At 51.2% G+C, this 23,270-nt stretch overlaps 1 protein-coding gene and 1 pseudogene across 2 annotated transcripts in view; both read left to right on the top strand.

The window, feature by feature from the left end:
* The window catches only part of LOC115284741 (ubiquitin-associated domain-containing protein 2-like), a 71,185-nt gene extending 57,997 nt beyond the window's left edge, over window positions 1-13,188 (top strand). For both annotated transcript variants that reach the window (XM_029931228.1, XM_029931229.1), the window contains one exon: window positions 12,094-13,188. In XM_029931228.1, the coding sequence (XP_029787088.1) occupies window positions 12,094-12,201 (108 nt within the window). In that variant the 3' untranslated portion in view covers window positions 12,202-13,188. The remainder of the gene's footprint in view (window positions 1-12,093) is intronic.
* Window positions 13,189-20,606: 7,418 nt separating this feature from the next.
* LOC115284743 lies at window positions 20,607-22,702 on the top strand (annotated as a pseudogene).
* Window positions 22,703-23,270: the final 568 nt, after the last annotated feature.

Here is a 23,270-nt window from a genome sequence, read left to right on the forward strand (position 1 = left end):
TTGAACATAATATATCCTCAGTCTAAAGAAAAAAAAGAACAAAGAAATCTTAAGCTCTTCCCAGGTTCGTTTTCACAGTAGTCTGAGTACAGCAGCTCTGAAGTGATGTTGGTTGTATTGTAGATTTGAGCAAACGAGGAAACGGGCTGCTCCTACCGTCGAAGAAGGAAAATACACACACAGGATAGGGGCATCGGGAGAGCCAGGGGGTGCTGTCGGGTTGGAGTGGAATTAGAAGTATCAGCATACACTCGTGATTTAGTAGGAGAGAGTGTGTGTGTATGTGTGCGCGCGCACACGTGTGTGTACCCATGTGTCTCAGCTGTGTCTACTTAAAGGAATCAGAAGCAAAGGCACCCCAGTAACACTGACCACCCGTGCCGCCCTGATCTAGTCTCCAAATAATGCTGGCCGACTGACAGAAACGAGCTTCTTGAGAGAAATGGTGGGGCCCAGGCCCAGGGTTGGCAAGGAACAAGATGACCCTGCACCGCCATGCAAGGAACTAAGGAAGTGCTCCCATAACTAAGGGATCAGGTCCCAAGGATATCCGATTTGGGTATCAAAATAAGTAAGGACCGTACTTAATATAATCCACTCGGCAGGGGGGCAGTCCATGCTGATGTTAGGAGATAAGTATTTATATGGGTATATGTGTCCACAAGGGAAAGGGATGTAAAGTAGTAAGTAGAGGGTTATGGATGGTATTAGAAAATTACAATTTTGCAACTATCAGTAAAAATCAACTCAGGGACAAATCATCAATATCTGAACAAGAGACCGTTTCTATAATCTCTGAGTATCTCCCCAAAAGTTGCTTATTAGTTACAAAAGGGAAATACTTAACCATATAGTGGAGAAACTGGACACCAGCGTCACCACGGTATCAGAGTCAGCAGAGAGGCTGGCGGCACGCCCTGGAAGGGCCCCAGGCACATCTTCCAGGAACTGGCCCATAATTCTCATCATAAGGAGAAAGCGGATAAGCCAGTTCAAGGGACAGTCTGTAAAATACGGCCCCGTATTCTTCAACAATACTCACGCTGCAAGCTGTCGCGGATTGAAGGGGACGAAGGCACGTTCACAAAATGTCAGACGTGATCCGACTGCACTCTGTCCTGGAAGTGCAGTGCGAAAGTTTGTGGTGAACGAACATTTTAGAGCCAGTTGATGAACTTGGACTGTGGATTAGATCGTAGTTTTACATTAATGTTAAGTGTCTGGGATTTGGTATCTACACAGACTGTGGTTAGGAGAGAGAATATTCTTGTTCTTGAAAAACACGCAGTGAAGTGCTAAGGGGTAAAGGGACACGGTATGTGCAACTTAATCTCATGTTTCAGGAAGAATAAGTGAGGAAGCGTATTGGCCGAGAGAGAGAGACAGACAGACAGACAGATGTGGCAAAGTAATAGGGAATCTGAATGAAAAATAATTGGTTCTAGGTACTATACTTGAAACTTTCCTCTAAGTTTTTAGATTATTTCAGACTAGAAAGTTAAATCTATGAAAGAAGTTTAGAGCATTGTAGTAACGACACTTTTAAGTTTCCTTCTACATATTTGTTTTCTTCTCATCAAACAAGTCAGGGGCAGCATCTCTTAGCTGGTCACACCATCCAGGCCATCACCTCCCCTGTCCCCAGAGTACATAAAGGTCATTTGGACCCAGGGCCCCCAGTCTGTGTGGCAAAGCCGTGTCCTGACTTTTTCTGGAACTCATGAGGGGCCTCTGGGCAGAGCTCCCATGGCCACCCTGGATTAGGCCAGTAAACACCCTGGAAAGAAACCCATTGAATGTGCCTGATGAATTGTTCCAGCTCCCCTCACCCCTGCTCACTCAGACCCACCGTTTTCATGCCTCCTCAGGACTGAGAGGTGGAGGAAGGAGCCCGTTCTCTTCCACTTCCGTTAAGAGAATTTATTTTTTAATGTTTTTAGGTTTATTTATTTTGAGAGAGACAGGAACAGCCTGAGCAGGGGAGGGGCAGAGCGAGAGGAGACGGAGAATCCCAGGCAGACTCGTGGGCCAGCGCAGAGCTGATGATGTGCGGCTTCAACTCACAAAATCGAGAGATCTGACCTGAGCCAAAGCCAAGAGCCAGACACTTGACCAACTGAGCCACCCAGGTGCCCCTAGAGAATTTCTAGAAAACTGTTTTCCCCATAACTATGAAAATAAAGCACAGTAACTCATTTTGTAAGATATTTATGGTAACATGTTGAGAAATAAGCTAAAGCTCTCAAATTCAAGTAAAAAGTAACAGTTCTCTTACACTACCGTTTACTTACTGTGCTAGAACCACCAGTCTCATTGCTCAGAGCAGCCGTTAAGGACATGAGGTGTTAAAGGTGAGAGAGCTCTTAGTGTTGGCACTTTGAGGGGAGAGAAAGGTGTCAAAAGTAACAGGGAGGAGAATGTGTGTGATTGAAGTCTTCGGGTGTTTTAATGAGTCATTTTCCTTGATCCTCCCAGAATGACGCCAGGTTAGCATGTTGTCAGTATCAATTTAAACAGCATTAACTTCTTCCTGGCTCGGGCATGAAAAGATGTAAATATGTGAGAGGCTGTTTTTAACATACGCTTCCTTATTCACTGATTTTCTAAACCTTGTTTCTTGTGTTTCTTGATTTTCCTGAGAATGGCCATCGCAGACTGTCATTGCCCTGAACCCCAGATTCTCCCCTGCCGTTGTTTAGGATGTAGACTCCTGGCGGTGTTTGTGAAAGGTGCTAGCCGGCCTGTAAAAGAGGGGAAATGTTCTTGCTTTCAGGTCATATACCGTAGTGTTTAGAAACATATAGTTAATATATAATCTCTTGGTTACTTTGAAGCTAGACACTATCTAAAATACTGTCTTTTAGTAACATAGTAAGATAGCTTGGATGAACAAAACCGCTTTATGTTTAATTCTTCAGTTACATGTGCTGTATCTTTTAAATATCAGAGTCCTGCCATTTTAATGCAGTAGGAAACTTAATAATTTTCTAAGTCAAAAACAATGAAAACTATTGTTTTTTTCTCAGGTAAAAAAAATACTTAAGGAATTTTAGTTAGAGTTCTTCTAGATCAGAAAACAGAATATTCTAAGAAAGAATGTGCATCTCTTATTACATCTTATATAGGCTAACATATGGCCACAGAAAAATTTAGCCACTTTTTCTCCTTTTGCTGTTGTTAAGCTTATGAATTTTTAGTTCTTCACAGTCTACTTTTTCTATTTTTCAACAAGTGGACTCAACACCTTTGCCAGTCTGTCGCCCCTTGAAGATGCCACCTCTGGCCACCCCCCCTTTTTAAAAATATTTTTAAATGTTTATTTTTAAGAGAGAATGCAAGGGGGGAGGCTGAGAGAGAGGACAGAGGATCTGAAGCGGGCTCTGTGCTGACAGCAGAGAACCCGACGTGGGGCTTGAACTCATGGATCATGAGATCGTAACCCGAGCTGAAGTCAGACACTTACCTGACTGAGCCACCCAGGGACCCCAGCCCCAGCCTTTCTTAAGAATATGTCACAACCAAGTGCCACCCTATAAAAACTCTTAATAATAACAAATGTGCTCAAATGTCTACTATCTTGAAATATATACATCATTCCATTTCTCTTCTTTTCTTTTTAACCAGGGATTTTCATATTTACACCTATAGTCAAAAATAACAATGAACTTCTGTCATTAGCTTCCTCCTTTTTTTTTTTTTAATCAAAGGAGAAAAAAACTTACCAAGTTTGTCTTTTTTGAACCCTCCTAAGCTTGGAAATGACCCTTCAGTTTTTCCTTAATGGAATACACAGGTAAAAGTGGACAAGGAAATTAAACAGGACTAAACCAGAGCTGGGGCCCGACAGAGCGAAGATAAGTGAACTGTTACAGATCCCAGCTTCCCGTCGTCCAGTCACACCTTTTCCTCCTCCTCAGCCAAGAATGATCAGCTGTCTGCATCAGGCTGGCCACTGGGCTAGGTTCTTGAAACACAGAGATAAATAAGGCATAGTTTCCTGCCCTCAAGTGGTGCAGAGCCTGTCTGGGGAGCCGGGCCAGCGACATCGCTAGTCAGCTCTGCACAAGTGTCCCAGTGCTGGAGGTGTGGCCCACCCCGTCATCCTGCAGACGTGCCAGAACGGCCACCTCTCTGCTGGAGGCACTGAGGAACCACAGCAGGGTCTTGGACCCGGAGTTGCACCGTTGGGTTTCCCTGGAGGGCAGACTACCATGGAGGAAGGTGTGCATTATAATCACGATGTGACTTCCTCCATCCCTGCCCAGGAGACAGGCTTACGAGTGCTTACGAGACTCTCGCTCAGTACGGCCGTGATACGTGAGACTCGTTGTGTGCATTCCCTTCAGGTTCTCCGAAATAGTCACTGACCCAACTAGAGAGAGAACAGCGTTCACACGAGACACTTTCAGTCTTAGCTGATAAATAGCAAAATGCGTTTAGTCGGAGAGAATCTTAATCTTAGTGAGGTTTTCTTCTCTCTTTGCTTCTCCAGAATCTTCACCACTGTCACCATAAGAACTCACCCCTAAACAGTTCCCTCGCTAATAGGCTACTTTGGGGTACACTTTGTACTTCTTCTGGGTATTTATCATTGTTGTGAGTTGGGAATTGGTCCAGCAGTGACTCAGGTTTTGTCTGTTTTCCCTGGTGACGGCAACCTCGTGAGGGCTAATATCATGTCTTCCTGTTTCCCACGCCTCATGGAGCCTGACACAGAGGCACCCGCAGTGGTTAGAACAGGGCTGAACGTGAGGCTGGTAGAGAGTGGGAGTGTGTCGGACCTTTCCACCGGGCGCTTAGCCTGGAAATAGGGTTTCTCAGAGAATAGCAAAGCTGAATGTCTTAGAATGAAATATTGGGTGGCGGTCAAATAATTAGCCAGCTTTTGGGGGGGGGGGGGCTCTTTCTGCTGGGTCGTCTAACAGATATAAGCAGTGGAGCTCATCCTGTCGGTCGTGAGGGCCTTCTCAGCCCCAGAGCCTGAACAAAGCAGAAACGCAAAAATAAGGGGCCTCTGAGCAGCCTGTAGCCGGGAAGGAACATAAAATAACCAGAAACCGTTCACTCCCCCAATACATGTGATCAAAGGGGTTCAGCATTTCTGAGGAGGAGGGGAGTGGTCAGGGGCCCGTGGAAGAGAGGCGCGCTTGCGGTGGGGAAGCCACGAGGTAGGAGAGCTGGCTTGCCCTGAGTGGCAGCAGGGTCGTTGTGCTGAAGCGGGGGAGGCGAGCCACATCCCCAAGGCTTCTGTTGGGGTGCTCCTCCCGGCAGGGCGTGGGCTTGGGGGGCGGGCATCGTTCAGGTGGGCATCACTTCCTGCAAGGTCAGAATTTGGGAAGTAGAACCCAAAAACCGTTGGTTTTTGACACCCTTAGCTAAAGGGAAGTTAAAGAAAACCACAGTCTCACTTGAACAAAACAAAAGGAGTAGGTCACTGAGAGGAATGCCGTCCACTCCATTGGGATGAGCGCCTAGCTCGGGGTGCCACCGCGGACCTGCGTCACCAAGAGAAGGCAAAGCAGGACTTTGTTTATCTTCTTTAGTGAGAATGACCTCGAGATCGGAGGCACACGTGTCCCAATCAAAGAGGATTGTTTTGTTTTGTTTTAAGTAAAGGAAAACCGATAGGGATTTATTTCCATGTAGGTTTCTTTCTTGTTCAGCAGGGTCTCTCTTTGGGAAACCTGCTCTGGGGAAAGATTGTTCTGCCTTGTTTGCATTCGGCGCACCCCTTCTCCCACGGGCTGGCACTGTACAGGGGGCCTCGGGCACTTGACCAAGAGCCTCCGGCAGAGTCGCAGGTCGCCGGGGGGACGTGCCACACTGCAGGCTACAATTCCAGTAGCGGCCCGTCCTTGCCAACCCTCACAGAGTTACTCTGAGCCTCCTCTAGAAAGTTAAGTCTTCCAGCACAGAAAACCGGCATCGTTGGTGTCACACTCAGGCCCCTTCAGTTTTTATGAATGAGGGGTGTGGGAGACAGGAGGGCATAACTCTCTCACTGGATGTTAACCCAGTTACCGTTTAAAGCAAACAGAACAGGATTGTTTTGGTGTTTAGACTAGAAGCGCAGATAAACTCTATTCTGATGTTCTGTGGTGACAGTGTTTACACGGAGGCTTCCCTGTGAGGCACCAGCAGGAGGAAGGGACTTACTCTGCTCCGAAATGGACAAGGAACGTTGAAAGAAATACTTTTCAGAAAATTCTATGGGCCTTTTTTTTTTTTTTTAAGTTTTCCAGACAGCCCACTGCCAAGCCAGCCAGTCCAAGACTGACTGAGGCACCAGCCGTGTGTGGCTGAGGGCTGTGCATGGCTGAGGGGTGTGCGGCATCCTGAGGGTTTTGCCAGCATGGGCATCTGGGCCCCGAGCCGTGTATTTGGTGGCCATCCCCCTGCAGACAGTCAGTTCCTCAAAGAACACACATCGCTGAACTTAAACTCCTTCTCTGACCACTGCTGGGCACCTTCTGTGTGCCAGGCTCTGGGTCAGGTGGGGGACACAGCAGGTGGGGTCCCAGTCCCCACGGAGCTCACCGTCTGCCTGCGGGGAAGGCAGACAAGGCCAAGTCAGCTCACCGCACACCTCACACGGACCCTCGGAGAGTCCGGGAGCGTCCGTTGAGTGAATGACATTCCACTGCTGTCCCCAACTTGATTTAAACTGAGTAGGAGGCGTTTTTGTATCTTTGTCTTCTAGTCAAGACCAAGAGCTTTTACACCGACATTTTCTCTTCCTTTGGATGTTCTATCTGATCAGGTACCAGATGGCTCTCATTCCAAAAGCTGAACTGAAAAGACAAGAAACAGCCTGTAGAGGAAACAAATTAGGTTTCCAGTGTGAGTTGGTGTGTTATGTGGCTGATACATATGCCCTGGACAGGGAGGGAGGTGGATGGAGTATCTGTAAATACCGTCATTTATATAATCGTCACAGTTGAGTATTTGCTGGAGTGTGTACAAATATAAAGTAAGGTCTTCTAAGAGTCACTAAAATAATGTGGGCTTTCGTTAGAATTTTGTGCTCATCTTTTAAGGAAAGATTTTTCCTACCTTTTTGACTTCTTAGGCCAGTTCTTACGTGTGCCTTTTAAACCCTGAAACCGTGTAACACAAATCATTCTGGCGCTGGTATTAAGTGTGGCTGTATTTAACTGTGGGGATGGGTGCAGGAGGGCGAACTCTGCCGCGATGCCCGTGTCTGACCCCGGGTCCCGGGGCCCTGATTTTCTGCCTGAGACTCTCCTTCCCGCTGCTCAGTGCTCGTTGGGGCTCCCGGAAAACCCGCATGTGCTTGATTGTTGTAAAAGACACAGCAGTTCTTCTGCCAACAAAGGATATAAAAAAGCAAAGTGAAAGCAGCTAAAGTGAATGCTGAAAACCAAGCTGAGGGTGGTTTTGTCAAGGTTGTGGGAACCTCTGAACTGCGCCCACGATGGTCACCGGGAGGGACCCGCTTACCTGGGCCAGCCAACTCCCCGGTGGGGTGAGAGTTATGACAGGGGCGGGGCTCCCGAGCACCTGTCCAGCGCCGGTCACCAGGCCGGGCAGCACTGGGAGCCCGAGGTGTCGTCCCCAACCTGGCTCGCGAGGTGAACACATGGCAGATGGGGGCCCAAGCTCAGGGCCCAGGCTCTCCCCGCCCGCTGACAGGCACCCCCCCCCCCCACAGGGTGGCTGGGGTGACTCTCTGGCACTTGGGTCCCATCTAAAACGGCTGCCGGCCTCCCCTGTGCTTTTCTTTCAAGGCATTGGGCACTTTGCGAAGCCTGTCTGTGTTTGCGTGTGACCGCAGGTCTGCACAGGTCTTGATTTTCTCTTTCTGCCATCTGAGCAGAGGGCGCGTCCTTCACACGGAGCCGGGGACGGAGCCACTGGCATCGGGCAGGTTGGGCTTCTCAGCACAGGGAACTATCAAGTCCGCAGCAAGTAGCTGCTACGTTGTTGTGACTGTTACATCGTAACGAGGTTGTTCTACCGCCCAGGGGAGCTGGAGCCCCAGTTCTGCTCCGGTTCGTGCATCTGGATGTGAGCCTTGAACCAGGCCCCAAGAAAGGGCAGCTGTGGGGTGCACTGCGGGATGCGGGCAGTTAGACAACACCCGTGGGGCCTGCAGTCTCTCTGCTTCTAGTCTTTTCTGGCTCATTATTGTCCACATTCCTAAGCCCAACACACACTTTCACTTTTCCTTGTATGTTTACTATTTGGGACACTAGGGGAAACTTACAGATGCACTTTCTTGGTGTAATTGTTCAGTTTTTAAATAGAACTATTAACATTCTTTATTTCTGCTTTGTTTTCTCATCTGGTTAAAGCGCCAGGTCATTTCGCCGTGAAAATTCTCCAGTCACACTTTTCCTCTCACCCCTAAACAATGCAGAGAGCCCCGAAGCCGGCTCTGGCTAACGGGGCACGCTCGCCAGCCTCCGGAGGGCGCCCAGAGCCGCGCGGGCTCATCAGTGCGGCAGACACGCTCCTGAGCCAAGCCTGTGAAAACCCAGCCCGGTTGTCAAAACCCGCACTGGTGCACGTGTGGTTGCCCATTTCTGAGAGACTGAACGAACTTGGGAGGGAGCCTCCCGTCGGCACCGACGTGGTGTGTGCACGTAGGACACGGCCCGGCCGTCCAAGACCGGAGGGCCCCTCCAGGGTGGTGTGGCCGACGCCGGGGCTGTGCCTTGGTGGCCTGTGTGGCCAGCCCGTCATCAGCTTCTTCCAGATTCCAAACTGGATTCCGAGTCCGTGGAGGGAAGACTAAGTGCCAGCTGGGAGTGGTGGCCCTCCCCTCACCTGCTGGCCAGGTGCCAAGAAGCGGCCCGTCGGTAGATAGCTGTGCTTGAAGTGCTGATGGTGACAAAGCAGTGATCGTGAGTGCAGCGGGGGCCACGCTGTTCGAAGTCCTTAAGAATGGCCGCGCTGGTGGGCGGTGGTGCTGGGTTCGCGGTAGCAGAGAGAAGGCAGGCGGAGCTGCCCACCCCCTCCTCCTGGGCCGCATTAACTCCACTAAAGGTAGTGGCTCTTAACTGGAAGTAAGTGGGATAAACATCACTAAAAGTTACCTCAGCCCAGGAACTAACCGAGAAAGGCTCGCCTGGCTCTGGTGTGCGTCCAGCCCAGGCCCCGGAGCCCGTCTCCCCGAGTGCTGTCGGGGTCGAGAACGCAGGGCGAGCCACTCTGTGAAATCCCCACGAGGAAAGAGCAAAGTGTGGATCCTCATAATCAAACGGCAAAATTGATGTTTCACATCTGGCAGAGCCTGAGACAGAGCGTAAGGTGACTCGAGTGTTAAAGGCACTGTGGTTTGCACTCACCAACCCGCTCCTGCTAACACAGGATGCCACCAAGACGTCTGATGACTGTAAAAGACACAGTGGTGACATGTGCAATGGATAATGTGAAGTGGGTTTTAAACCAGTTAAAAATGTCTTTAAAAAGTTGGTTAGCCACTTGAATAGAAAGGCAGGTCTGTAGGCAGTTGGGGGCCCTACCTTTGATTTTTGCCTGCTTGAAACTTTCATCAGTAACTTGAGGGACATTGTAGAGGCTTGCTACTCCAAATTGGGGGTAATAAAATTTTGATGGAGCTGAATAACCTAAGAGACAACAGAATTTAAACTGAAATTAGGGACGCCTGGATGGCTCAGTCAGCTCAGCGACCAACCTCAGCTCAGGTCATGATCTCAGTGGTTCATGGGTTTGAGCCCCATATCGGGCTCTGTGCTGACGGCTCAGAGCCTGGAGCCTGCTTCGGGTTCTGTCTCCCTCTGTCTCTGCCCCTTCGCCGCTCATGCTCTGTCTCTCAAAGATAAATAAACATTAAAAAAATACTAAATTAAAAAAATAAATTAGATTTGGTTAGCTAGAAAATGACCAGAGGGGATTTAACAGAAGTGTGCAATCCTAAACCCAAAAGACCAAATAAACTTACAGGGCAGGATTTGAGAAGCCCGGGGGGTGTTTTCAGCAGGTGGCAGCGTAACTGGCCACACCGGGAAGATGTGGTCTCTCACACGAGCACGGGCACATGCACACACACGTGTGTGCACGCTGCCGGAACGGGTCTGCTGTGACCAGCGCTGCGAGCACAGGACAGCAGCATCGGGGGAGCATTGCGGGGCGGGGTGGGGGGGTAGGCTGCACTGAAAGGAAGTGGAAACTGGGGTGCAGGAATGAAGAAAGCAGCACAGCCCCTGTTTTCAGGAGGCTCACGGCACAGTGACAGGGAGCCCAGGGCACAGTCAGTGGAGCCACAGAACTTTTTGTCTGGGCTTCCTTCTGGTCCGGGAGAACGGGACAGGGACGGGTGCTCCCAGAGCCAGTGGCTGGAGAGGAGCCACCCAGGCCAAGGACAGAGGGAAGAGCCTTCCGGCAGAGGGAGCACCGGTTGTAAAGGCGGGAGAGGGCCCCCGATGCCAGGCCTCGAGGAAGACACGGGAGGGCGGCCTTCGGCCCTTCGAAGTGCTTCACCCAGCAGAGGGAACAGGGTTGTTTTCTGTCACTTCCAAGGGCAAAATGCGGACCTGTGATGTCCCCCGGACGACAGCCAGCGAGAGGCAGTGTGCTTCTGTGGAGGCGGCGCCTTCCCCCCGGGCCATGCGGGAGGAGGGTGTGTGGTGCTCTGGGAAAGATCCTTTGCTCGAGCGGGAAATGAAAGCAGAAGATTCCCACCGTTCTGTCCACACTGCCCCTGGCCCAGGGAGTGGGTCCCCGACGTGTGCCGGCCCCTTTCCCAGGCACTGAGCGCCCCTCCGGGCATCAGCTGTCAGGTGTGTGCGACCACAGCCCGCGGCGAGCGCGACACGTGTGCAACGGAAACGGGGCTCAGCGGAAGGAGGGTCCCCACCACCTCCCGGTTTGAGGCCACTCCTTCCTCACGGGGTTCATGACGCACTGATGAGGGATCACAGCCCTACTTCGGAGAAGACGAGCTAGAACCCCAGCCGCTGACAAGTGTCCCCTGTGTGTCACTTCCACTCAGCGTCTCCCTGAGGCTCCTGGGGGGACGCGGGGTCTGGGTGTGGGCCCCTGGCTCCCGCTTGGCTCCCCACCCTCCTCCCCCCTCTCCTCCTTTGCTGCCCCACACCTGCCCCGACCCCACAGCATCAGGCGTGTTCTGTCCACTTTGCACCGAGGGCACTGATTTCTGCAGGAAGGCCAGAAATGGTGACTCAGTCCTCAGTCCACAAAAGCCTCTTTAACCCACATGTGAAAATCCCAACATTTGTGACAGTGTCGTTTTTCACTGTATCTTATTACAAACGTATGTTTCAACAGAAGTGCAAAGAATAGCTTCCTTTGACTGGTCTAGGGTCATAAATCTATTTATAACACATTTGTAACTGGGAAGATAGGTTACGCATGACCTTCAGTGGCACTGCCTGCTTCGCTGGAAATCGTATGTTGAAAGTGCAGGAAACCTCTGCGTTTACAAATTCGGGATTTATGGTCAAGAAAATGCAAGCCTCAGCCCTCCCTACACTTGTTGACTTTCACTACATCCTTCCCCCCTGTTCTGCGCCAGGCTTCACCTCCCTCTGCCCGCAGGCGGCCGCCTGGGAGCCCCCCAGCCGGGGCCCGAGCAAATGTTGCACCTCCACGAAAAGTTCATGGTCTCTGGCCTCGGGATCCCAGGAACCGGCACACAGTGTCAGCATCGGCGTCTGCGAGCATCAGAAATTCATCTTCAGTGAAGCAGTTGTTCATGTGCACAAGGAAACGCGGCTGAGAAGTGGTTCGCAGGAATCCAATCCAACGCTGAAGGGGCGTGCGGGCGTGTGAGCGCGGGGCTGCGGACGGCCGGCTTCCCGGGCCTCGTCCGGGCTCGTCCGGGCTGCCCGGCCCTGGGAGGCTCATTCCCGTCTCTCAAGTGAGGATCAGATGAGATACTTACACTTATGAGCTATATGTTAAGTACTTTAAAATGTGCCTGTTAAAAAATGTAAATCGTATTTCACACTGAAATTAAAATTATAGTGTTTTGTTTTGTTTTTAAAATCTTCCCTGCAAAACTCAGCTGAAGAACACTCTGCGGCGGGGGGGTGGATTAGCAGCGGAATCGCCGGCCTCATCAGGTTTCTGGTTTTCTGTTTTCAGGTGGCGAGGCTCATGGAGATGGGATTTTCCAGGGGAGATGCTTTAGAAGCGCTGAGAGCTTCAAATAATGACCTGAATGTGGCCACCAACTTCCTGCTGCAGCACTGAGGGTCCTGGGCAGCGACACGGACTGGCCACGGGGGGCGGCACCGTCCCCGCCACTCAGTCAGCCTGAGGCCACGCGCTCTGGCGCTGACCGTCCCCGTGTTCTCATGGGCGAAGGGTGGTCCCCGCTGCTCCTCCCTGAATTCCAAGATCACTATTGTTAAAAGAGTATCAAAAATAAGTTTGCCATTAAATTAGCATGTATTTTCTGTCTTTATTTTTTTATTGGGCATTTCCCTTAGTTTGGAGAATCGTCACTTGTTCCTAATGTGTTTAAAATGCATTAACATTGCAGGTTTCTGTAAGCAGTTGAATAGCATCCCTGATGGGAAATTACTGCTATTGTAATATTATTCTTCTTGGCGGTCACGGATCCATCCACGTCATCTCTGATCATAAATGCCCCCACTGGGGAAAGGGGTATGTTATTCAGGAAGAACATGGCAAAATATTCCTATGGACTTTTTCTCATCACTATTTTTTTCCTCAAATTTGCTTTCAAGCCACAGTGGCAGTTTCGTGCCCACTTTGCGGGGGGCGAGCAGTCCGTATCTTGGATGGGCATGGGTGCGGAGGGAGAGATGGAGCCAAACCCGCCCACACTGTCCCAGCCCGTCTCAGTCCGGGAGTCTTTCCTACTCCCTTTCCCTGACTTCCATTGAGAAATACTGATTCTCAAGTACTGATGCAAGGCTCTGGAGAACCCTGTGAAACTTCTTGGGGTTCCTTTTGCTCAGAATATCTACAGTTAGCCTCTCAGGTGGAAACGGGAGGGAAGAAGGGGCTCAGCCCTGGAACTTCTGGAGGCCCGTTTTCCCGGCCCCGGGGGTGACCAGGATCTCAGCGAGAGGCAGGACACGGCCGAAGGGAGGTGGGGGTGGGACAGGCAGTTGTGTGACTCTTGTGTTCTGCAGAATGAGCAGAAATGTATCAAATTGATGCAAATTTGGACAAGTGTAATACTTATAATAAAGTTTTTAATGTGTTTTACTTTGTGGTATTTTTTATTCGACTTACCTAAATAAAACTTTGTTCGAGGCTATATAATTTACCCAAAAAAAACTTTTTTTGCCTGTGCTCTTCATTCTTCAGATTTGGGTGGGGTTTTTTTGTTTTGTTTTGTTTTGTTTTGTTTTGTTTGGGAGTGAGAGAAAAAGTCCCTTTGTTCCTGTAAGACTGGTCCTGTGAGGCCCCATCTGTAGGCTTGGTAGGGCCTCAGGCTGTTCACGATGGGTGTTGGGGTGACTTTCTGGGAAGCCAGGCGGCTCCAAGTGTCTCGTGTCAGCCCGGAAGGACGGCAGTGGGTGTCCGCGCTGCACTCCCAGGCTGGTGGCCCGGAGGAGACGGGCACCGACCCCCATGCCCATGTGGATCCACCCCTGACCTTCCGGAGCAGAGGTCCCAGGGGACCGCGCCCCGCGTCCAGAGACCCTGTTCTCAGACAGCACTGAGCAAGGTCACACCAAAGCACAGGCGTAGTTGTCACTCAGCGGAGGCTTCTCCGTGCCCGCCTCACCGAGGATGGCAGCAGAGGGGCCCAGAGCGAGGCCTCAATCACGTGATCACATCTCAGAGACCCTCATCCTGCCCAAAGAGCCTAAGCGCCCTTCCAGGGTGGAGAGTATAATTTAATATAAATTGAGGCAGTGCTGGTGTTGTGACCACAGCCCCGCACCTAAGAGTGGTGGGGCCGGGAGACCCCCTCAGGCTTTTCCTGACCCCCAGCCTCTTTCCCAGCTGCCTACAGCTGCCAGGTTCCCAGTAGCTTCCATCCTTTCCACATGACTGCCTGGGCTTTGCCCACCTTCCTAGTCCCCCCCCCCCCCCCCCCCCCCCCCCCCCCCCCCCCCCCCCCCCCCCCCCCCCCCCCCCCAGCTCATCCCCATCCCGACCGCTCCCCAGCCCCACACACATCCGACTCTTCGGGCACATCCTCTGGACCTTGCTGGAGTTCCCATCCCTGGCTCACTGTTGCTCCCCGCAGAATTCAACCCAACAGCCACCAGTTGCGGGTTTGAATACCTGAAAACACCCCCCACCCTGTCAAGACCCCCAGAAATCTTTCAGGCTGACGAGACCCCCCCCCAAAAAAACCTTTTGTGTTTGATGCATGGTGATGTGTGCCAGGCGGGGGCATCAGTGAGCCATTGGCGTGGTTTCCTAACATCTTGAAAAGTTCATGTGGACATTTGACTTCGTGTGAATGGTAGCAAACAGATGGGCCTCGTTTTCAAGAAAGTCAATTCCAGTTGAAAAGAGGAAGGAGGAGAAAGTTGTCTGTAGCGATCCCCTCTCTCCCCCAGATTAAGGAGAATCTGCCTCTGGAGTCCTGATTCATCAGCATGGACTGTGTTTGGGATTCGAAACGTTTCTCAAGGAAATTGAGCATAAAATTGTGAGCGCACACGTTGCAGCAGGACTTAGAACTTTGTCCGAGTCCCTGAGTGTAGATTTCTGCCACAGTGCTTCTTGAGTACAGATGAAAGCGTCTAAATTGTTAACTTGAGGCGTTTTTTTTTTTTTTTCACTCAGGTTGCTGAAGTGATTTAATTTGGGAGAATCAAAGGGTCTTTTTCAGAATCCCCTAGCCCCTGTAGTGTGTGTATAAAGGGATGGTCCAAGGATATCATAGTTGCCTTCTGGCTTAGACTAAAACTTTAGTGCCGAAACTGAAGTCTCGTGTGTCAGAATCATGTGAATTTGCTAACCCGCTTGCTATCCAACAGAGAACCCACACTCGCTAAATGGCTGTGCCCCAGTAGAGTTGGGATTTCAGGATATGCCCCCGGGGGTTGGGGGCACAGGCACCGGATGTGGGAAATCAATCTGGAAAGAGGGGATTGGAGAAGGAGACCTGAAGTCCTGCTCTGGGGATCATGGAGGAAGGCGGGTGACAATATGGAGAGAGGAAAGAAGAGGGTCGATTTCCTGCACTTCTAGTGGAGGAGGTGAGAATAGGAGGTCTGCAGTGATGCAGGGCAAGCGGGGCACTGGAACGGAGGACAGGAGAGCGAGCCAAGGTCTGCTGCGTGCCCTGGTCCCGGAAGTGTGGGGAAGGAGGGGACAGAGGGCACTGTCCCTGGGTTGGCTTGTAGGTCTAGGTAACCAAGCCGGTGATGAGAGACCAGAGCTGTAGACCCTGGAAGGGGTATGATCAGAACCGAGAAGAGAGGTTGGCCTTGGGAACAAAGAAGGGGGCTCTGTCCTCCAGAACCAGAGACAGTTAAGGAAGTTAGAGGTGAGTTGTAAACTATGAACAAAATTGAAGATGTTCAGGTGCTAGTGTCTGTCTTCTTAATGAAGCAGGAAGGTGAGGGACCAGGAGCTTGAGGACAGTAGATGCTGAGGGGCAACCAGAGGTGGGTAAAGGCTCGTAAACACAAACACTATATTGGCCACTTTGGCTCATTGGTATGGCTAAGCCCCATATGCCGTGGGAATTTCAGAGCCCTGAGGGATTTAGACAAATTCAGAAGGTCCCAGAAACTAGCAGCACACTGCCCTGCCTGGTACCTTCAGGCTGACCCCCACTGTGCCCTTTCTGTTCTGAGCGGCCCCAGGTCTGGGGAGACTTGGCAGGAGAAGGCAGAGAAAGCCCGCTGCTGAGGAGTTGGGCACAGGGGTCCCTGACCGGCCCTGGTTCTCACCCAAACAGGAGAGTGCCTTAGGGACCCTGTGATTGCTCCGAGGCCGGGTGTCCCCACCAACCCCTAGCCAAACCCAGACATCCCAGGGCCTCCATTTGGCTGGTGCAAAAGGAGAAGCAGCAAATGATTGCAGGGTGACCCAGCCACCCACAGTGGTCACTGAGCAAACTTCCACAGTCCCCACTGCTCAGCCCAGGCTCGTGGGAACTACACTCAGTTGGATTTCTGCCACTTCACACAGACTCTTCAGTCCCCTTGACACTGACAGGCTGCTGCTGCTTCTTGGGTGGGGTCAGAGAGAGCCAGGGCAGAACAAGGACAGGGCGGGATGGGCTCAAGGCTAAAAGCGGTGAGCCTGCCCTGCCGGCCAGGCCTGTGCGCCATCCTCAGCCCCTCCCCAGGCAGCTCCTGGTGTGGGGCCACCACCCTCCAAAGTCAGCATTTCTCCCTCTGGCTGCTCTAGACCAGGGCTCTGCCAGCCTGCAGAGGAGTGTGGGGGCTGGTGGGCTTGGAACCTCCCAGGGGAGTGGCCTGAAAAATGTCCACAGGGCTGCAGGAAGTACTCTCACTGCAGGAGGCCAGGAGTCCTCTGGGGCCGGAGTTGTCTTTCCACACCACGAACGTGCCCAGAGCCATGTCCACCTGCTCTGCCCCACGTGCTTCTGAGAAACCACAGGTGCTCTGCTATCACTGCAGACGTTCAAGTTCAGGACGGTGTCCCTGCAGCTTTCCAAGAGCATTGCCGGAGGCGATCCTATGTCTCCTCTGGAGGTTAAACTGGCATTTAGGACAAGTCCCCTTTTCCAAGGTGGGACCCAAGCGGCAGACTGGATTTGATGCCTTTGGGATTTTTTTTTTTTTAAGTTTACTTAGTCTGACAGTGAGCAAGTGAGAGAGGGAGTAAGAGAGAGAAAGAGAGGGAGAGAAAGGGAGAGAGCGAGCATGGGAGGAGCAGAGAGAATCCCAGGCAGGCTCTGAGCTATCAGCACAGAGCCAGACTCAGGGCTCCAACTCAGGAACTATGAAGTCATGACCTGAGCTGAAGTCAAGAGCCGGATGCTTTGGGGGTCTTTAAACAGAGGCTGTGGTTTCCTTCGGGGCCGGCCCTCGGAGCCTTACTCTGAACTCAGCACTTGGCTGAAGTACCGAGATTGCAGGCCGGGGATCCCTCGCTAGGCTGGGCTGTAATGAGGAGGACTTATCAGAAATCCGCAGGGAACACCGAGGCCGAGGGCCTGTTTCATGATGGGAAAGGGGCTCCCAGCTCCTTTCCTGCCCCCCCTCTTCAGAGATGTGCTGCGCCCCCAGGGGCGGCCTGGCAGCCCGGCTAGCTGGCTTGTCTGTCCTCGTTTGTTCACAGGGGACCATGGTCGGTTTCGCTCTCTCGCTGTCTCAACAGCTGTCTGTCTGGAGGTTTTATTGTTAGGTTATGTGGTGATTTCGACAGAAGTGCCCATTGTATCTGAAAAACGTCCGGCCTCCTATTGTCTGTGCAGATCTTGCAAAACCCTTACTTCTGTCCCTGTGGACTAACCCCAGTCTTTCATGTGCATAAAGCTGCGAGGGTCACACAGGTCTTTCCAGAACAGGCCTCATCTGCACGCCAGGGGGTGGTGGCTAAGATGCTGCATCCTCGGCGGGTGGGGACCAGGTGGTGTGTAAATCCGCACAAAGATGAGTGTGATGTCCACATCCGCCGCCGCCCTGAGCACCTCTTCAAAGGGAGGAAGTGCACTTCTTTTGTTTAAGCAAAAAAAAGTCAAGGAAATACTTGGAAAAGCCAGCAGGCCAAGTCCAGCCCCTCTCCCGTCTGGGAGGAGACAGGCTGAATGAAGGTGGACAGAACAACCAATAAAGCCGAATACCGACTTCCAGCCTTGTATTCCTGATTGTATGAGGGGCCGTGTTAGATACTCACAAAATTTTCTAAACTCAGAGTTCAAAGCGACTCCAACATGATAGAAACAAATTGGGGATTTAATAGTTTTGGGAACAGAAGAAGGAAGTAGAGAAAGTGTGGGGCATAAGCGTATCTGTTTTTAATGTTTTTATTTATTTTTGATAGAGAGACAGAGCATGGGAAAGGGAGGGGCAGAGAGAGAAGGAGACACAGAACCGGAAGCAGGCTCCAGGCTCTGAGCTAGGGGGTCAGCAAAGAGCCTGACACGGGGCTCGAACCCACGAACGTGAGATCAGACCTGAGCCGAAGTCGGAGGCTTAACCGACTGAGCCACCCAGGTGCCCCAGGATTAGTTTTTTTTTTTAATGTTTTATTTATTTTCGAGCACGAGTGGGGGAGCGACAGAGAGAGGTGGGGACAGGCTTTGCAGTGGGCTGTGCTGACAGTGGCCTCAAACCCACGAACGTGAGATCAGACCTGAGCCGAAGTTGGGTGCTTAGCCGACTGAGCCCCCAGGCGCCCCATGTTTTTAACATCTTACACAGACGCTGCGTGTATGCCTTTGTGTTATAAAATACTCAATACGAAGTTGAAACCCTCCAGACAAAGAGATCCTTCTTCAGGACTTGCCGACTCCTGGGGGTTCAGACGGGGGATGAGTGCGCCCCGTGTCGGGAGCACCCCGCTGGTGGAGTGTCCTCCACCCAGAGGAACAGCACCAACGGGAGTTTCTCACACCCCCACCCTCATTTCCGTGAAGACACGGGCTGGGGGCAGAGCGCAGCGTTTCCCTGGGACTCACCCGGGAACTCTGATGCTTTCCAAGAGATTTCTGCCCGGGCTCAGTCTGTATCCTTCCTGCCCAAAGCTGGCGGCCATACCGTTAAAGAGCACCAGACCCAGGCCCCCGTACTGCGATGTCTGCCTGGGCTTGTGGTTGGGCGGAAATTAATCGTCCTTGGTCCTTGAGTATGCTGCAGCCACAGGGGGTCTAGAGCCCCCGCCCCAGGGAGGTGCGGGGACACATCTGCTGGGACTAAGGGCCTGGCGTCAGGGCCGGGGACCAGTAGCCAGCACCTGACAGGACAGGAGGTGGCATTTGACACAGGCCCAGCCCTCCAAGGGGACCCTCCTGGAAGCCGAGCTAAGTGACGCTCCTGGAACACTTTGACAGCCATTCTGCTCAGGCCAGTGATTCTCTGCTGGTGCCACCAAGGGCCAAAATAACCATCAGAAGCCCACTGTGGGCGAGTGCCATGCTCCCAGCACGGCCCCAGCTTTCCTTGCAAGCCCAGGCCTCCAGCCGGGGACTGAGTGAGTGAAGACTCAATGAGGGACGCCTGGCCGGCTCGGTCGGGGGAGCAGGACGCTCTTGATCTCAGGGTCGTGAGTTTGAGCCCCACGCTGGATGTAGAGATTTCTTACAACTAAAATCTTAGGGTGCCTGGTGGCTCAGTCAATTGGGCATCCAACCCTTGGTTTCAGCTCAGGTCATGATCTCACGGTTTGTGGGTTCGAGCCCCTGCGCTGATGGCATCGTGAGGTCTCGAATGCAGACACCACTCAGATCTCAGCAGCAGAAGGACGACAGTGATCATCTTGACTAATGTCCTCTGTCTGCACATGAAACCAGGTTTCAGAACTGCCAGTGACTCACTGGGGCTCCTGGGGGCCCAGCACCTAGTGAGGCCGCCATCTGGCATATCTCCTCTGTCCCCACCCAGCTGTGTCGGGCTCAGGCCGGAAGGGCTGGAGGTGACAGAACTCTCGAGAGCCACTTCCCAAGGAAGATGCCTCCAGACATGCGGCCTCTCTCCTCTTCCACCGGCCACGTGGAAGCCAGTTTTGCCAGCTCTGCCCAGGGAGGAGACATCAGAGGACCATGGTTAGCGTTCCCCTTCTCAGTCACAGCCCCACATACAAGATGAGCACATGGATCAAACAGCAGATAAGATGAACAGACTTCTGCAGAAGTGCATGACGGAGCAGGCCAGTTGTGCAAGTCGGAAACAGTCTTTCGGCCGTCGGGTGAATGGGGGCTCTACAGGAAAGCTCCTCCGTAGATCCGGGCATCACTTGGCCTGGGACAAGAAAGCATCGCCAAGCTGCTGTGTCCAGTACCCGGTGTCCCCCGGCTCCAGCCCCTGGTCAGCCTCACGCCACATGCTGCCCACCCCAGAAGGCTCACTTACAGCAGACACGATGCATTTGTTTGCTCTTGGAGGTGCCTAAAAAAATAAGTGGAAAAGTAACACTTGCTGTATTTTGGCCTCTACTCTTCTTTTAACAGGTGCTAGGAGGTGTGACGTTCGAAGAGAAGAGCAGGACCTATTTCTTTGCCTTAAATCAGGTAGAAAATTAAAAATACCATACAAGTGTGCTGGGGCTGGAGTAAAAAAATACACAGATGGGAGCGGCTTAAATGACAGAAGTTTTTGTCCTCACAGATCCGGAGGCTGGAGGTCTGAGACCAAGAGGCGAGCAAGGTGGTTTCTTCTGAGGCCTCTCTCCTTGGCTTGCAGACGGCTGCCTTCTGTGTCATCGAGTGGTCTTGCTTCTGTGGGTTCCTGTATCTGGTTTCATCTCTAGAGACACCAGTTTGTTGGATCAGGGCCCACACTAATGACCTCACTTTAATGACTCTGTCTCAGAGGCACCTGCGTGGCTCCATTGGTTAGACGTCCGACTCTTGGTTTCAGTTCAGGTCATGATCTTGGTTCAGATTCATGGGATCAAGCCTCGCGTCAGGCTCTGCACTGACAGCATGGAGCCTGCCTAGGATTCTCTCCCCTTCTCTTTCTGCCCCTCCCCCAGTCTCTTTCTTTCTCAAAAATCAATGACTAAACATTCAAATAAATAAATAACTCAAGACTCTGTCTCTAAATGCAGTCCCATTTGGAGGTTGGGACTTCACCATGAATTCTGGCTGGACGCAAATCATCCCATAACAAATCCCCCAAGGACAGAATGAAGGACGCTACTGCTGACGACGTGACCCACCGTGCTCCGCTCCATCCTGATGATGACCGCTGGGGCAGCGATGGCTTCCCAGCCCAGTTACAACCAGGCCAACAAATACGCTGGAGAGGCAGCCTGGTGTGTGAGACACCCCGCCTCTCCAGGTGTGACTCCGTGGGCCCCGGCAGCTGTGTGACTGCCGATGGCCGTGGCCTTCCCGCACGGTGAGAGCGCTGCCCGCCCAGCTCCGGGTGCCTCGGAGGGTTTCCTCGGCTGGCGGGCCTGCCCTCACTCAATGCCCTGCCACTGCCCCTCAAAAATGCTTCGCTTACCTGCAGTCCTTTGCCAAACTAGGCGGTGTCCAGGGCGCTGGCTTCTCCCCTCACTTGGGCCATGCCGAAAATGTAAAATTTCGTGCAGATGCCTGAGCCTTAATGTCTCAAGGGGTAGACCTTTAGCCGATGCCATTGCTGTTATTATGGGGCCAAAGGGAAGAACAGCGATTATTGAACAGATTTGGGGCAGACCCAAAGTAACAAAAGATGGTGTGACCGTTGCAAAGTCAACTGACTTAAAAGATAAATATAAAAATATTGGCGCTAAACTTGTTCAAGATGCTGCCAATAACACAAACGAGGAGGCTGGCAATGGTACCATGCTGTTCCTGTGCTGTCGTGCTCTACCGCCTCAAGAAGACTCGCAACGGTACTGATCCAGTGGAAATCAGGAGAGGGGTGACGTTAGCTGGTGACGCTGTAACTGCTGAACTTAGAAGCCGTCTGAACCTGTGACCGCCCCTGAGGAAGGTGCTCAGGTTGCTGCCGTTTCTGCCAATGGAGACAAAGAAACAGGCCACATCATTTCTGATGCAATGACAAAGGTTCGAAGAAAGGGTGTCATCACAGTAAAGGATGTGAAAAGAGTAAATGATGGATTAGAAATTATTGAAGGCATGAAGTTTGATTGAGGTTATATCTCTCCATACTTTATTAATACATCAAAAGGGCAGAAATGTGAATTCCAAGATGCCTATGTTCTGTTGAGAGAAAAGAAAATTTTTAGTGTCCAGTCCATTGTACCTGCTCTTGAAATTGCCGATGCTTGCTGTAAGCCCTTGGTCGTCATTGCTGAAGATGTTGATGGAGAAGCTCCGAGTACACTCAGTTTGAATAGGCTAAAAGTTGGTCTTCAGGTTGTAGCTGTCAAAGCTCCAGGTTTTGGTGACCACAGAAAGAACCAGCTTAAAGATATGGCTATTGCTACTGGTGGTGCAGTGTTCGGAGAAGACGGGTTGACTCTAAATCTTGAAGATGTTCAGCCTCACGGCTTAGGAAAAGTTGGAGAGGTCATTGTGACCAAAGAGGATGCCATGCTCTTAAAAGGAAAAGGTAACAAGGCTCAAATTGAAAAACGTATCCAAGAAATCATTGAGCAGTTAGATATCACAACTAAGGAGTGTGAAAAGGAAAAGCTGAGTGAACGTCTGGCAGAACTCTCAGTTGGAGTAGCTGCGCTGAAAGCTGGTGGCACAAGTGATGTTGAAGTGAATGAAGAGAAAGAGAGTTACAGATGCCTTCAGTGTGACCGAGCTGCTGTTGAAGAAAGCATTTTCTGGGAGGGGGTTGTGCCCTGCTTCGGTGCATTCCAACCTTGGATTCAATAACGCTAGCTCATGAAGATAAAAAAAATTGGTATAGAAATAATTAAGAGAACACTCAAAATTCCTGCAGTGACCATTGCTAAGAATGCAGGTGTTGAAGGATCACTGATAGTTGAGAAAATTGTGCAGAGTCCCTCGGAAGTTGGTCATGACGCTGTGCTTGGAGATTTTGTGAATATGGCAGAAAAGGGAATCATTGATACAACTAAGGTCCTAAGAACTGCTTTTTGGATGCTACTGAGCAGCCTCTTTGTTAACTACGACAGAACTTGTAGTCACCGACATTCCTAAGGAAGAGAAGGACCTGGAATGGGTGGAATGGGAGGTGACATGGTCTGATTCCTAGAATGGTGCTTTACCCTTGGTAATGAACTGTGAGAGGAGGCTCAAGGCGTGAGCCTCAACAGTAACTTCAGAGAAGTCGGTTGAAGGAAATGACTGAAGAAAAGGCTGGCTGACATTTAAGAAAATCACTATTACGATCAATTACTGGTTTCAGTTGACACATATAATGGTTTACTGCTGTCATTGTCCATGCCTACAGATAATTTATTTTGTATTTTTGAATAAAAAGACATTTGTACATCCCTGATAACTGAACACAAGAGCCATGTACCAATGTGCTGCTTTCAACCTAAGTCACTCAGGCTTTTTTACTACTGTTCTGTTAAAATCAGGATTTTAGTGCTTGCCATCCATCACCAGATGAAAAGTTAAGAAGCAGCCTTTCTGTGGAGAGTAAGAATAATTGTGTACAAAGTAGAGAAATCTCCAATTATGTGACAACCTCTGTGTAATAGAAATGTATTTAAAGGTAAAAAAGAATAAACTGTGAAACAGTGTATTTGTGGAATATTCTTCATGTGTTATGATACTAATAATAAGCTATCCCTGATTTTGAAACTGG

This window comes from Suricata suricatta, unplaced genomic scaffold (assembly GCF_006229205.1).
Source record: "Suricata suricatta isolate VVHF042 unplaced genomic scaffold, meerkat_22Aug2017_6uvM2_HiC HiC_scaffold_181, whole genome shotgun sequence".
Classification (NCBI taxonomy): domain Eukaryota; kingdom Metazoa; phylum Chordata; class Mammalia; order Carnivora; family Herpestidae; genus Suricata; species Suricata suricatta.